This window comes from Panthera onca, chromosome B4 (genome assembly GCF_046562875.1).
Source record: "Panthera onca isolate mPanOnc1 chromosome B4, mPanOnc1 haplotype 2, whole genome shotgun sequence".
NCBI classification, from domain to species: domain Eukaryota; kingdom Metazoa; phylum Chordata; class Mammalia; order Carnivora; family Felidae; genus Panthera; species Panthera onca.
In genome coordinates this window covers 122043953-122060398 of record NC_138345.1, presented here as the reverse complement: position 1 = coordinate 122060398, position 16446 = coordinate 122043953, and the positions used below count along the sequence as shown (strand labels likewise).

Here is a 16446-nt window from a genome sequence, read left to right as displayed (position 1 = left end):
AGAAGATTTTCTTTGTTGTTCCAACACTATGTTTGATCAGCCTCTAAATTAACTATGTGAAAAGTAGTCAAAAATCATCTCTACAAGCAAATAAAATATAGGTAAGGAGGAAAAAAAAAACTATCTTCCCTCACAATATCTTCACCATAGTAAGGGTGTGTATGTGTGGGTATGCATGTACACATATGCATTTGCATCTTAGAAAGTTACAACAGGACAAAGGGTTCCATTATAGCCCAGGGAGGCCAAGACAGCAAACTGCCTGCCAATGTCCACTCTCCCCTTCTTTCTCAGTAACAGAGAGTTTGTTTTTATTCTGGCATGTTATGCAGGAAAAAAAGACTACATTTTCCCTAACATCTTGGTGTGGCCATGTGACTAGGCTCTGGACAAGGACACGGAAGCAAAAGAGCTATGTCTCTTTAAAAGGAAAGGAGAATACTGTGCTCCCTTACCACTTCTTGATGCAAGGAATGCCAGTACGGGATCTGGAGCTCTAACAGCTGTCACAAAGGACCTTGAAGGCAGAGGGTAGGAACTAAGATGGAAGAGCAGAATGACAGAAAAGTCCTAGGTATCTGATAATCACAGAGCTATCACATCAGTCCCAGATTCTTACCTTTAGATACCTTTTATAAAAGAGTGAAATACACTTCCATTTTGTTAAACCACTGCTATTGCAGAGGTTTCTAATTACAAGCAGCCAAAACACCATTCCCAAGTATCAGACAGAAATATTTATAAAATATTTTAACAGCTTAGAAAATATACTAAATCTACAATTATTTAGTTATTACCACTATTTAATTACTACTTTATTGGTACCCAGTAAATGTTAAGATAAAGAAATATATTTCAACATTTTAAAACAAACCAGATACCAATTCTAATGTAGATAAAACCAAACTGCAAAGGATAACACTCCATTAATTTTAAAATTTATATTCAATAAAAAGATAAAGCAATGAATATGTGTATATGTTTAAAAAAAAAGGAATAGTGTATTACTTCATGTTTATTGCATTATACTATCCTCACAAAATGATATCCCATCTAATTAAAATAATATTATTAATCCATAGAAAGAGTCATAGCATTTATACAACATATGCCAAAATGAACAGATGCACATTAAACCAAGTGAGTAAATAGAAAAGCAATCCTTGAAATGAATTCAAAAAGAAATCACACATTTGGGACTGATAACTCTGTTAAAATTTTTTGATCTAGTAAAAAGCTGTTCTTATATTTCAACCAAATAACAACAGAATTTCAGCAAAATTTACCACCAAAATATTTGTTTCCAGTAATAACTAGCTTTCAGGTAGCTAAATTTTCCATTTTCTAACATGATCTGAAAAGCAAAAGCATTATCAAGTTACCATAAATGCTGATAACATAATTTAAAATAAAAATAAATCTAGCCAACTTTTCATTTAAGACAGATTTTAAAAAATACTTACAGGGGATATGTTGGCATTATTTTCACACTTAGAAATCAAAACACTACATTTTTTATAAACATCAATCAGATCTAACATATTACTATTCTTTAAGAAATCATCGTAAGTCCTCCTAATGTCCTCATAATGGTCAATCACTTCCATATTTTCAACTGGTAAGTTCAACTTCTCATGTAGGAAGAATTTCCAGGTCAATAAGACATCACTGAGAGGAACTGTAAATTCTCCATTGTGCTGAAAGAGACAATGCCAAAAATAAAAAAAATAAAGTTGGGTGCCAGAATATTCATTAAGTTATAATTGAGGTAGGAAGCACAAATTGAATTTTGTTATGTAAGTCTACACTGAATTGTTGTGGATTTGAAGAGAATATCCAAATTAACTATGGAATAATTTTAAAACCAGATATGAAAGAAAAAGATTTTGATGGTTTTATAAAAATATAAACTACTGGGGCGCCTGGGTGGCGCAGTCGGTTAAGCGTCCGACTTCAGCCAGGTCACGATCTCGCGGTCCGTGAGTTCGAGCCCCGCGTCAGGCTCTGGGCTGATGGCTCGGAGCCTGGAGCCTGTTTCCAATTCTGTGTCTCCCTCTCTCTCTGCCCCTCCCCCGTTCATGCTCTGTCTCTCTCTGTCCCAAAAATAAATAAAAAACGTTGAGAAAAAAAAAAAATTTAAAAAAAAAAAAAAATATATAAACTACTATGGCAAGTTTGTGCATGACACAATTGGCAAATATACAGTTATTCTTCACTGAATTTCTCCTACCCAAAGTCGGGGGATGGGTGGGCACAGATCTGTACTTAAGTACTACCGACTGGGAAAACATTTCATTCCATTAATACTTAGTTTCTTTCAGCTCTTTCAGCTAATGTATTTTTAATCTCTTATTCAAAACTGTCAATGCCATGGTGAATTACCACATACCGCACTATTCCAACTGTTAGTCTTAAAACATGATCATAAAAACTAAATTTTTAAAAATCATGGTTTGGTTTGGTTTTTTCACTACTATTCCAGGGAAGACAAAATATCAGTGCTAAAAAACCTTGGGTCAGAGAATTTTGATTCTTCCCTGCTCATGGACACACTAAACTATAAACAAACAAGTTCTAAAAAGCCAAGGTTTCTTTCTATAAGTTGTTGGATGCTCCTAATCAGGCAAAATTGTCCTTTTTCTCTTCTTCAATATCAACATGATATATTATGCCAGTAGCTGAAGGTTTGTTTTTTTTTAATTGATTGCATTCTGCTCCCACTTAATATTAATCTCAGATATTAGTAATGGTGCCCTCCAAAATATGCCAGCCCTAATTCAGTAAAAAATTCTAACTACTCCTTTCCAAAGCAACATGAATAACAAATATTTTTAAATATCCATACGTGATTTTGTGAAATGTATTGCGCTGCTCCTTTCACAGTTAAGTACCCTTAATAGGTTAGTAGTTTCTGATAACACCAAGATCTTTCCATTAATTGTACTGAAAGATGGGTGGATATACAAATAAAACTGTAATTCACTGGAACTAAAATTGTAACATCATCTTTAGCCTAAGAAGAAGACTAATGAGAATCAAATAGACCCAAATAATAAAGTACTTTCTATTAAATCTATATTTCTTTCAAATCTATATTTCTTTTATAAAAATGAGCCACATTGTCTAGTTACTATCCAAATTGAAGACAATATGTCCAAACTGCCTTAAAATAATTAACTTTTTACTCATCTGTATGGAAACAACTAAGGAAATTACCCTTACTATCCTTGGAGGGACCTGTTATACCAAAATTATAAAAATTAATTATATTTCATGAAATTAATTCAATGAAAAACCAAAAAAAAAAAAAAAAAGTAACTCTCAAACCTTGAATCCATAACCCAAATGTAAGTCAGATTTGTAATTTCTCAGCATTGAATCTAAAATTGTACACCTCACTTCCCAATCCCGTAAAAATTACACAATAAAATTTCCAAATGTATCTAAGTTAAATAAATCTAGTTATTTAGAGTTTCAAAACTAAATTGTCTTATCTCAAAAATTCCAAAACTATTTTGGTATGGCATTCCTCACATTAAAAATAAATTAAACGTACGCCTAATGTAAATGTACAATTTACTCTCATTCTGTGGACTATGCCTAGTTCAAGTATGCAAACTCTTGATCTTGTGAGAAAAGATTTTGACTAGATTAACAGTGTTTATACTGGGATTGTAAAAACATTTTAAATCCAAATAAAAATGTACTCCAGATATCAGTTTTCGTGATCAGGTGCCCACCATGACAGCATATTCTATTATTCAAACCAGTAACAACTGATTCAGAGAGCTTGTGGTCAAATCAGAAAATGTTTTGCTAGGAAAACATGCCAGCTGGCTAATATCTGAAGGAAGTTCAAGATGGTCAATGCTTTAATTCTCTAATGGACATAAGAAAGATTGTATTTCCTAAGAATAAAATAGGAAAAAAATGAGTTACATTTTTCCAGAGCACTGCACTTTGTATATTTTACTGAACTTATTTTTATAATTATTCAAAAATTTAAATAAACTTTACAATTTCTAACTACGTGGAATTTTTGTTGTTATCAAAAGAGAAAAGATAGTAGGTCTACTTAACAGCTATTAATTGGCTGTGTGACCTTGGGTAAAATACTGAAATCCCTGTGAGTACATTTCCTTGGTTATAAAATGAGATTATACAGATTAAATAACACCTGATAAATGGTAGGGGATAAAAAATGTCAGTCTGCTTTCTCTTTTCTTACTCAAAGTAAAATAATTATCTGTTGGGGGGAGTATTAGATAAATGTAACACAATTGTAAAAACTGTCACTTCTTATTTGTTATGTCAATGTTAGGTCATTTTCAAATCTGACAGTTAACCACAGGCTGTGAGTCTCCATGAAGTTATAAAATTAATATCTTTGTTTCATCCACTGGAACATTTGTAACACTCTTAAGGCTATTTAATGTGAAAAATAGCATGTATAATACAATTGCCAGACAGATTCAAATAATGAAGCCAATTCTAAAGAAAGGAAAAGCTAAAACACTATTTGCAATCTAAAAAGTCACATATATTTGCCATATAGTCCTCAATGAATCTATAATAAATTAAAACCTTAGCAGTATAAAACTCCTAGAGGTTAGATGATTTAAGCTAAAAAAGACTTCCCCTCAGAAAACATTCCCAAAACCTAAAACTCAAAGATTATTTTAATGTACCTTTTCTTTATCCCAATTAAAGCAACTAAGAAAACAAACATGCCGGTACACAAGCAACTCTACTAGGTATTCGCAAGTTTTACTATAGTCAAATTCAATTCAAAGGATCACATACTTTTAGAGACTCATGTTCTCAAACTTCAGATAATTGAAAACCTAAACAGAGCTCAAACAGAGAGTGAAAAATACAGGTGAAGCATGTATACAATCAATTCTACTTTTTTATTACTATTACCTATGAATGCACCTGCAGGCATGTGTGTATGTTTTTCATATTGCTGAGTGACTTGGAAGTCTCAGCACAGTTGGGGATGCCTGAGCTAACGCTACATGGGGAGTGAGAGTCGAACGGAATTGCAACCCACCATCTCCACTGCACATGTACATACACAAACTACGAAAAGCTCAGTTGCAATTCACCTCTCCTCTTCTTTCCCACCCAGAGTCTGAACTTTCACAGTGAATTAAGTGAATTAGCAAGTAGAATATTAATAAGTAGAAAGAGATCCTGAGTGAGTGCTACACAGACAAGTCCTGAAGAAAAAATGACTTGACCTGAGTATTTCAATACCTCAAAAATTTTACAATGAAAACTAAATTTTCTTCACAGTACATTTAGCATTTTGACATATTTATGTTTCAAAAATTATTCATAAACAAACAACAAAAGGTGAGTTGAACGTAGTCCGTTTAATTCCAAAACAACAGTATTCAATTACTATACAATAATGATTCTTAATAATTGCCTCAATTTCTCTCTCTCCTTATTTTCCAGTGTATGGTTACCAAAGTTTAACCTTTGGCTAGCTTATTCCATTTTTACAATATCCTCAGAATCTATTACTTACCTTAGTACCATTTCTTCAGGTTATTAAAGGAGAGATTTTTTTTTTTTTTTTTTTAACATTCAGGCAGTAAATTGGAAAGACTTGAATGTGGATTGCAATGGAGAACAAAGGAAAGAGACTTTAAAATGACCCTTGGGTGTCTAGTTTCACAGACTGAGTGAACAATGATATGTATAATTGAGACTCAGAATATGAACAAGAAGGTAAATTGACAGAGGAAACAATATGGTCTACTTTTAAAAACACTGATGCAGAGACAGTACTAGACATCAAGGTAAAATGTCCAATAAGTACCTGATCATACCAAGTAAGACTCAGTAGAGAAGTCTAGCATATAAATTCTGGTGAAACAATGTAAGGCAAGTATATCTAGTGAAAAGTAAAATGGAGCATATTGGAAGATATTAACAATGTGTATTACAAAGAGAGTATCTAAAGAACATGTAGAACTCTTTTAAAGAGTAAAAGAGATAAAAACTCGACAGTAAAATAAGCAAAAGAATATGCATGAACTGACAATAAAAAGAGGATACCTAAATAGTCAAATAAGCATTTAAAAGATGTTTGAATGCTTTAGTTAATAGAAAAATTAAAATGAAATGCCACTTTCTCTCTTTTCCAAGAGGCTCCATGCTGGCAGTGTGGAGCCTGCTTAGGATTTCCTCTCTCTCTCTCTCTCTCTCTCTCTCTCTCTCTCTCTCTCCTTCTCCCTCTCCATCTCCCCCCATCTCTCTACCCCCTCCCCAGATCTCTCTCTCTCTCAAAGTAAATAAAGTTTAAAAATATAAAATAAAACAAATGTAAATTCTAATAACCAAGTGGAAGAGCAATGTGGTAGCATCAAATCAAAGATGTATCTATCATATGACCTGCTGTGTAGGGAGCCTAGAGAAAATCTTGTTCCATGCACAGACATCTCATTTCAATGCAGAATTGTTTATGATACCAAAAAAACTTCAAACAACCCAAAGGTCCATCAATGAGTAAAATGTATCAGTCACACAAAGGATGATTGTTATAATGAATAAATTAGATCAACTTTTCTATCATACCTAAAGAGGTCTTGAAAACAATACTGGATGATCAAAACAAGAGGCAGAAAGAATGTATACCATCTGTTATAACTTTAAAATAGACACATTAACAGGGAAATCTGCCTGGCTGGATATGTAGAAAAACCCCTCCTGGTATAAAACACCTAAAACTAAAAGAGAAAATAGAGATCACTGGAAGATGGCGGCGTAGGAGGACGCTGGGCTCACCGCGCGTCCTGCTGATCACTTAGATTCCATCTACACCTGCCTAAATAACCCAGAAAACCACCAGAAGACTAGCAGAATGGAGTCTCCGGAGCCAAGTGCAGACGAGAGGCCCACGGAAGAGGGTAGGAAGGGCGGAGAGATGGTGCACGCTCCACGGACTGGCGGGAGGGAGCCGGGGCGGAGGGGCCGCCAGCCAAGCAGAGCCCCCGAGTCTGGCTTGCAAAAGCGGAGGGGCCAGACAGAGTGTGTTCCGACAGCAAGCAGGACTTAGCATCTGGGAGGTTATAAGTTAACAGCTCTGCTCAGAGAACGGAAGGCTGGAGGACAACGGGAGGGAGAGTTGTTGAGCCCCGGACGACAGAGCTCAGCTTGGCGGGGAACAAAGGCGCTTGCCAGCGCCATCTCCCTCGCCCATCCCCCAGCCAAAATCACAAAGGGAACCAGTTCCTGCCAGGGAACTTGCTGGCACCGCGCAAACACCCAAAGCTGTGCTTCTGCGGATCCATCCCCCCAGCGGGTCTGACTCCCTCCCGGTGCCACAGGGCCCCTCCCGAAGTGGATATCCAAAAGGAAAAGCGAGCTAAGCCTGCCCCTCCTGCCCCCGTGCACCTTGCCTACCCACCCCAGCTAATACGCCAGATCCCCAGCACCACAAGCCTGGCAGTGTGCAAGTAGCCCAGACGGGCCACGCCACCCCACAGTGAATCCCGCCCCTAAGAGAGGGGAAGAGAAGGCACACACCAGTCTGACTGTAGCCCCAGCGGTGGGCTGGGGGCAGATATCAGGTCTGACTGCGGCCCTGCCCATCAACGCAAGTTATTCAAGACAGCACAGGGGAAGTGCCCCTCAGTCCCGCACCACTCCAGGGACTATCCAAAATGACGAAACGGAAGAATTCCCCTCAGAAAAACGTCCAGGAAATAACAACAGCTAATGAACTGATCAAAAAGGATTTAAACAATATAACATAAAGTGAATTTAGAATAATAGTCATACAATTAATCGCTGGGCTTGAAAACAGTATAAAGGACAGCAGAGAATCTCTTGCTACCGAGATCAAGGGATTAAGGGACAACCAGGAGGAGCTAAAAAATGCTATCAACGAGTTGCAAAATAAAATGGAGACAACTACGGCTCAGATTGAAGAGGCAGAGGAGAGAATAGGTGAACTAGAAGATAAAATTATGGAAAAAGAAGAAGCTGAGAAAAAGAGAGATAAAAAAATCCAGGAGTATGAGGGGAAAATTAGAGAACTAAGTGATGCACTAAAGTGAAATAATATACGCATAATTGGTATTCCAGAGGAGGAAGAGAGAGGGAAAGGTGCTGAAGGTGTACTTGAAGAAATAATAGCTGAGAACTTCCCGGATCTGGGGAAGGAAAAAGGCATTGAAATCCAAGAGGCACAGAGAAGTCCCTTCAGACGTAACTTGAATCGATCTTCTGCACGACATATCATAGTGAAACTGGCAAAGTACAAGGATAAAGAGAAAATTCTGAAAGCAGCTAGAGATAAACGTGCTCTAACATATAAAGGGAGACCTGTAAGACTCGTGACCGATCTCTCTACTGAAACTTGGCAGGCCAGAAAGGAATGGCAGGAGATCTTCAATGTGATGAACAGAAAAAATATGCAGCCGAGAATCGTTTATCCAGCAAGTCTGTCATTTAGAATAGAAGGAGAGATAAAGGTCTTCCCAAACAAACAAAAACTGAAGGAATTCGTCACCACTAAACCAGCCCTACAAGAGATCCTAAGGGGGATCCTGTGAGACAAAGTACCAATCATTTTATCACTGTACATGAGAAAAAATTTAAATAATCACAAGGACTTCTGGGAAATTTCAAAATTAAGATATTATCAAAAATGAAAAAGTAAATAAAGTTAATCAGTTTTTAGAGCGGCTTATTTTTACTGTCTCCTTACCAGGAACTAATAAAGAGGAATCAAATGGAAAAAAATAAAAAATAAAAATAAATAAATAAAAGAGAAAATAGAAAATATTTTTTCATGACTGAATTGTCCATAAAGGAAATTACAAAAAGTCAAAAATAATCAACTATTGGGACTTCATTAAGATAAAAAACTTCTGTACAGCAAAGGAAATAATCAATAACACTAAAAGGCAGCCTATTAAATGGGAGAAGATATTTGCAAATGACATATCTGATAAAGAGAATCCAAAATCTATAAAGAAGTTATCAAACTCAACACCCAAAAATCAAATAACCCAATTAAGAAATGGGGGACGACATGAATAGACACTTTTCCAAAGACATCCAGATGGCTAACAGACACATGAAAAGATGCTCAACTGGGCCACCTGGGTGGCTCAGTTGGTTAAGCATCTGACTCTAGATCTCAGCTCAGGTCATGATCTCAGGTTGGGGAGATGGAGCCTCACATCGGACTCTATGCTGACAATGAGGAGCCTGCCTGAGATTCTCTGACCTCTCTCTGCCCTTCCCCCAGTCACCTCAAAAATAAATAAATACATAAACATTAAAAAAAAAAAAAAAGATGCTCAGTATCACTCAGCATCAGGGAAATACAAATCAAAACCAGATGAGATACCACCTCACACCTGTCAGAATGGCTAAAATTAACAACACAAGAAACAAGGGGTTGCCAAGAATACGGAGAAAGGGGAACCCACTTACACTGTTGGTGGGAATGCAAACTGGTAGACACTCTGGAAAACAAAACAACTAAAATAGAACTACCCTACAATCCAGCAATTGCACTATTAGGTATTTACCCAAAGGATACAAAAATACAGATTCAAAGAGGTACATGCATCTTGATGTTTACAGCAGCATTATCAACAATAGCCAAACTATGGAAAGAGCCCAAATGTCCATCAACTGATGAATGGATAAAGAAGATGTGGTATATATATACAATGGAATATTACTCAGTCATCAAAAGAATGACATCTTGGGGCACGTAGGTGGCTCAGTCAGTTAAGCATCCGACCTCAGCTCAGGTAATGATCTGGCAGTTCACGAGTTTGAGACCTGTGTCTGGCTCTGTTGCCGACAGCTCTGAGCCTGGAGCCTGTCTTCGGATTCTGTGTGTCCCTCTCTCTGCCCCTTCCCTGCTCACACTCTGCACACTCTCTCTCTCTCTCAAAAATAAATATTTTTTTAAAAAAAAATGAAATCTTGCCATTTGCAATGACGTGGATAGAGCTAGAGTGTATTAAGTCAATCAGAGAAAGACAAACACCATATGATTTCACTCATGTGGAATTTAAGAATCAAAACAAATAAACATATGGGAAGGGGCGGGGGGGAGGAGAGACGGAAAGAAACCACAAGAGACTCTTAATGATAGAGAATAAACTGAGGGTTGATGGAGGGAGGTGGGTGGGAGATGGGCTAGATGGGTGAGAGGTATTAAGGAGGGCACTTGTTGTGATGAGCACTGGGTGTTGTATGTAAGGGATGAATCACTGAATTCTACTCCTAAAACAAATATTGGACTGTACATTAACTAAAATTTAATTAAAAAAAAATGAAAATAAAAACCCAAAAGCTCAAAAACAATGAGAAAGTGCCAATACAGATGGGTAAGCAAATGATGGAGCCTATATTTCCCTGGTAACTACCATTCCCTGACACTAAAGAAGCTGGTTTTTATGAACGCTGAGCACAAGTTTTAGGAGACAAAGCTAAGCATAAGAAAGGTGGAAAGTTGCATCAGAGACCCTCCCTGCCCACCCTGCCAGATAAAGTCAAAGCCTCTAAACGTCAACACTCTTTATGGGGCAGGGCACCTGGGTGGCTTATTCAGCCAAGCTTCAGACTCTTGATTTTGGCTCAGGTCATGATGTCTAGTCGTGACATGATAGAGTCATGAGAGATCGAGCCCTGCATTTGGTTGGGCTCAGCGATGGGCACGGAGCTTGCTCAAGATTCTCTCTCTCCCTCTCCCTGATCCTGCCCTCCTCGCACATGCTCTTTCTCTTTCTCTCACTCTCTTTCTCAGAAACAAATAAATAAATATATAAATTAATACATAAATACATAAATGATCTAAAGGTCAACACTCTTACTATGTCCTCTAGAAGAAAATCTGCCCAGCAAAAGGTGATAATGAAGATACTTGCCAAGGAAGAGATTTCTTTTTTTAAACGTTTATTTATTTTTAAGAGAGAGAAAGAGAAAGAGACAGAGAGGAGAGGGGGTTAAGGGGAGACAAAGGGAGAATCCCAAGCAGGTTTCACGCTGTCAGCACAGAGCCCAGCGCGGGGCTCAATCTCACAAACTGTGAGATCATGACCTGAGCCGAAACCAAGAGTTCGATGCCACCAAGGCACCCCCAGTGAAGAGATTTCTGAAGTAGCCTCAGTACTGTGCTTACCTCTCTGGATAATCTTCTTTTAGACTTTGTCTAATAATTAATTTCTGCTGAGAAAGGGGAGAACAGTCATCTACTTTGGCAGAAAATTGGCGGTTTATTCCCTGGAGAGCGTAAAACAGTCTCTGGACTGAAGGGTTCAATTGAAAACAAGAGTACCCAAATGGAAACAATAAGAATCACATGACCATTTATATTCTAAATGCTGATACTTCTTTCAAGCACCCAACACTTGGCAGCTCAACTTTACACTATTCGTGCAGGGGCAAAGAGGATTCTTCTGAGAAAACTGTTCTAAAAGGGATATCCTAAAGAGATAGGCATCCAAGTTTCCCCAGCCAAATAGCCCAGTTAGGTCGGATTGACAAACTCTAATACTCCATGAAGAGTTTCCAGTAAGCATTTTAGTGCTCCACTTAAATGTAAGTGGATGGTCAAGGATCATCATGAAGAAAGTCTCTAGTAGGAAGAAAGGAAACTCTTCCCAAACAAGACTAATAAAACAAGGAACTTAGAGGAAATATTACACAAGAAGAAAACCTCAAAAAAAAATTTATTAATAGTCTCAAAGGAGAAATACTATATGCTTGCAGGAAGAACAGAACAATATTTCAAAAAGAGAGAAAAAAAAGAGCTCTTGGAAATTAAGAGGATGATAACAGAGGCTGACTCAGCTGGTAGAGCACGTGACTCTTGATCTCAAGGTTGTTTGAGCCCCACATTGGGTGTAGAGAGTACTCAAAAATAAAATATTAAAAAAAAAAAGAGGGTAACAGCAAACCCAATAATTATTAAACTAAAGAACCTATTAAATATTGAATATCTTATTGAATATTGGTTGGAAGGAAAGTAAAAGATGAATGGATAAACTGATAGATTCATATAGTGGATAACTATTCACTGCTGAAAAGAAATGAGCTATTAAGCCATGAAAAGACATGGAGGGACCATAAATGCATCTGAAAGAAAGTAGAAGAAGCCAATCTGAAAAGGCTATATATACTTCACAATTCCAACTACATGACATTCTGAAAAAGGCAAATCTATGCTGACAATTAAAAGATCAGTGGTTGCCAGGGGTTGGGGAGAGGGAAGGATAAATAGGTGGAGCAGAGAGGAATTTTAGGGCAGGGAGACAATTCTGTACAATACTATAAAGGTGGATACATGTCTTATATATTTGTCAAACTCCACAGAATGTACAACACCAAGAGTGTCTAGGGATAAAAATTCAGGGTGTCTGCTACTTACCATCAAATGGTTCATATAGAATAATATGAATAATATGTATGTATGTGTGCAATATATATCTGTGTGTATTTATCTATTTCTATGATATACACGTACAAAAATATTAAAAGAATGATACAAAGGTAGCAAAATATTAACTGGTGAATCTGAGTGAAGGGCATAAAGGAGTTCAGTGTACTTTTCTTGTGACTTTTCTGAAACTTTAACTTTTTTTTAAACACAAACTCCAAAAAGTGCTACTTCCATTTTTTTTCCCACATACCTACATAGAGTTGATTTTTAATAATGACTATGATTAAAAATAAAAAAGCAGACAAATGGGTCATGTAACCACCACCACTTCAGCTACCCTGGTTCTTCTGCATTTTCACAAACCTTACCTACTGTCTCCTGCCCAAGGCCTCTGCATATGCTGTTCCTTCCTCCTCATCATCTTGCCCCAACTCTTTGCCTAGTTAACTGCTCTCCTTGCTTTACAGTTCAACTTGATCTCTCCAACCAGGTCAACTCCCTGGTCTCACAGCCTCATACACCTCTTCTCACAGCCATAGTTTTACATTTATTTGTATTTTTCTCTACTAAATGTCTACCTCACCCACTAGGTAATAAGCTAGGCAGGAGCCATGTCTGGTTTTGTTCATCATTTTAACCTCAACACTTATCACAATGCTTGGCACACAGAACCTAAAAAATAAATAAATAAATAAATAAATAAATAAATAAATAAATAAGAAAAGAAAAGAAAAGAAAAAAAATCGGGGGAAGGGAAAATGAAAGGGAAGAAATTAACAATTAACATTTATATAAACAGCTGTGTTGGCCTCTTTGCTGTTCCCTGAACATGCCAGGCACATTCCCACTTCAGAGCCCTTCCATTTTGCCTGGCAGTCCCTTCCCACAAAAATTTCCATGACTAGTTCCTTCTTTTCCTTTTCGAATCTTTGCTTAAATGGCAACTTGCAGATGAGGCCTTCCTTGACCATCCCTTTTCAAATTGCAAGAAATCTTTTACCCCAAACTCTATACATTCCTTAACCGCAAATCTGTTTTTTTCTCTGCAGTACTTGACCTAAAATACTAAATATCTTATTTATTATCTCTGTCTCTCCCCACTAGAAGATTAATGTCATAAGAGCAATAGTTTCCTTCAGAATGTTTAAAGTTTCTTTATTTATTTTTGAGAGAGACAGCATGCACACATGCAAATGGGGGAGGGGCAAGGAGAAAGAGGGAGGGGGAGAGAGAGGGAGAGAAGGAGGGAGAGAGAGAGAAAGAGAGAGAGAGAGAATGAATCTCAAGCAGGCTCCACACCGCCAGCACAGAGCCCAATATGGGGCTCGATCTCACAAAATGTGAAATCATGACCTGAGCCGAAGTCAGATGCTTAAGCAACTGAGCTACCCAGGTGACCCGCTCAGAATGTTTAGAATAAGGTCTAGCACAGGGGCGCCTGGGTGGCTCAGTCCGTTAAGCATCCGACTTCGGCTCAGGTCATGATCTCATGGTCTGTGAGTTCGAGCCCCATGTCGGGCTCTGTGCTGACAGCTCAGAGCCTGGAGCCTGTTTCGGATTCTGTGTCTCCCTCTTTCTCTCTCCTCCCCTGCTCATGCTCTGTCTCTCTCTTCTCAAAAATAAATAAACATTAAAAAAAAAATTTAGAAAAAGGTCTAGCACATAGTAAAAACTCAAATATTTGTTAAAAGAATGACTATGTCAGAATTTTGTCAAAATCTTCCTATGTTCAAAGTTTATCTTAATATATATGCAAAAATATACACACATGTTGTAAACACACAAAACTTCCAACTATCATGTATAACAAAGACTATCTCTTGTTTTAAGATTATACAATTCCTAATTTTTAGGTGTTAAAATATTCTTCCTTTTCCAAAATTATGGTTCCAAGTAACTAGTTTTTCTCAATGGTCTTATTTGCCAATGTGACAAATGTTCAAATCTGTCAATGTCTAATACTTCTTTGGAACTTTTATTGGTATATGAAATCTAAAAATCTGGAACCTAATGACATAACAGATTAAAATAACTCATCAGAATGTCATTTCACTCACTATCTTGCCCAACAGGCCCACTGAAACTATTCCACCCTTCATATTAGGAGACATTCTCCTTGTTATATTCAAACCATCAAGACTTTGACCCTCTGGATGCTTCTTAACTGACTTTTCCCTTCCTTCATCCCTTCTTTAAAACCTTGCCATCCAAAGACTTCCCCTTCCTTTAAGTACATCACCTAAAATCTAAAATTTTTAAATCATTTTCTTACCACTCCAGCTTATATTCATCCTTCTATCATCTGAACACCTTTAGGTACAGCTCATTCCAAACACTAGTTTCGTCCAAGCCAACTACATAAGAATCAGATTAAGAAAAGATTTTAAAAAGACAATTTCCAGAGTCTCAGTGCAGATTACAAGAATCAGAATTTCCAAGACTGGAAATTCCAAGATTTGTTTAAAAACCTTCCCAAGTGATTCTGATTCATAACATGGCTTAGAATAATCAATCTATAGCACTGAGTCTGAAATTAGTCATAAAATACTTCAATTATATTAAAATAAACATAATTTATGTATGCCTTCTAGAACTTTTTAAAGAAGTCATAAATAAAAACATTTTTAACCATAATACTAGTTGCATATTTATCTCAAGATTTCAAATTAAACATTGAATATGCATGTCCTATGTTAAATTATACACATGAAGGCCTTAATTTTGAAGCAAATCATTTCAAATCCAATTGTAATATTTTGACGTAGATATAGAGAGGCATTTTTGAAAATACTATATTGATATTATCATAGGAGGACATATACTGCAAAGAAATTGATATAATTAAAATGAGCAGCTACCAAAATTCACTTTAAAAAAATAAGTAAACCCAAATATAGTCTACTAACCTGTTTGTTGTTGTCTGCCATGGAAAGCTGCAATGCCAAGAGCATGGAGTCTGCACCACATACAGTAGTTCTCTCAGAGTCACAAAGAATGTGCCAATTCCTTCTGAACTCTTTAATCATATCCAAGATAGACTTTTGATTAACCACAGCCATTCTCTGAAAGTAGAACAAAATGCAATGTTAAAAAGCTTTATTTTAATTGGAAACTAATATTTAACATGTGTAAGAAAGCAGAGTTAGGGAAAAATAAGTAGTGAATGAAAGGTCATTTCATATTTACTAAGATTGCTTTTAATTAAATTTAGGAAAACAGAACAACAAAACTTCTGCACAATCATATTTTCCTCTCCTTTAGTTTTCTTAAGCCAAATCTTTTGAAATAACAAAATCCAACCTTCAGTCTGAAAATTCATATAAAACAGATATATAAATTCTACAAACTTAGTAATTATAGACACAGACATAGCTAATTAAAGGAGTTTCAAAATATTTGTTATATTTGTTTTGAGATAGATGGTAATATGTGTGGTAAATTAAAAAAAAAAAAGAAAAAGAAAAAAGAAAAAGACCAATTTCCTCCCATCCCTACATTATCCCAAAATAACTGGTCTACTTTTTTACCCTTTTAAATATGAGTCAGTCTAGTGACTTGATTTACCAAGTGAATATGGCAAGAATGACGTCATGGGAGTTCCAAGCCTGGCTCGCAAAAGGCCTATGTTGAAAAGAGTTACTACTACAGGGGCACCTGGGTGGCTTAGTTGGTTAAGCGTCCAACTTCGGCTCAGGTCACGATCTCATGGTCTGTGAGTTCGAGCCCCGCGTCAGGCTCTGTGCTGACAGCTCGGAGCCTGGATCCTGTTTCAGATTCTGTGTCTCCCTCTCTCTCTGACCCTCCCCCATTCATGCTCTGTCTCAAAAAAATAAACGCTAAAAATAAATTTTTTTTAATAAAAAAAAAAGAAAAGGGTTACTACAGCATGCCTGATATCTATCTTTTGAAAGTCCTGCCTACAAGGTTGGCCCTTGGCTGCACCTGGGAACTCAGAATTCAGGAGGGTTCCCAGTAAGAGTGGCTCACTGTGGCTAAACTGTTTATACAAATAATATAGTTTA

At 36.9% G+C, this 16446-nt stretch overlaps 1 protein-coding gene across 11 annotated transcripts in view; it reads right to left on the bottom strand.

Annotated features, from left to right (window-relative positions):
* PARPBP (PARP1 binding protein) overlaps positions 1–16446 on the bottom strand; it is a 149008-nt gene that overhangs the window by 129217 nt on the left and 3345 nt on the right. For all 11 annotated transcript variants that reach the window (XR_009617020.2, XR_009617016.3, XR_009617017.3 and 8 more), the window contains exons 2-3: positions 15331–15486; positions 1464–1697 (exon numbers count right to left, since the gene is read on the bottom strand). Coding sequence is in view for 6 of the 11 variants with exons in the window: in XM_060656594.3 (XP_060512577.1) it covers positions 1464–1697; positions 15331–15486 (390 nt within the window). In the remaining 5 variants the exon portion in view is untranslated. The remainder of the gene's footprint in view (positions 1–1463; positions 1698–15330; positions 15487–16446) is intronic.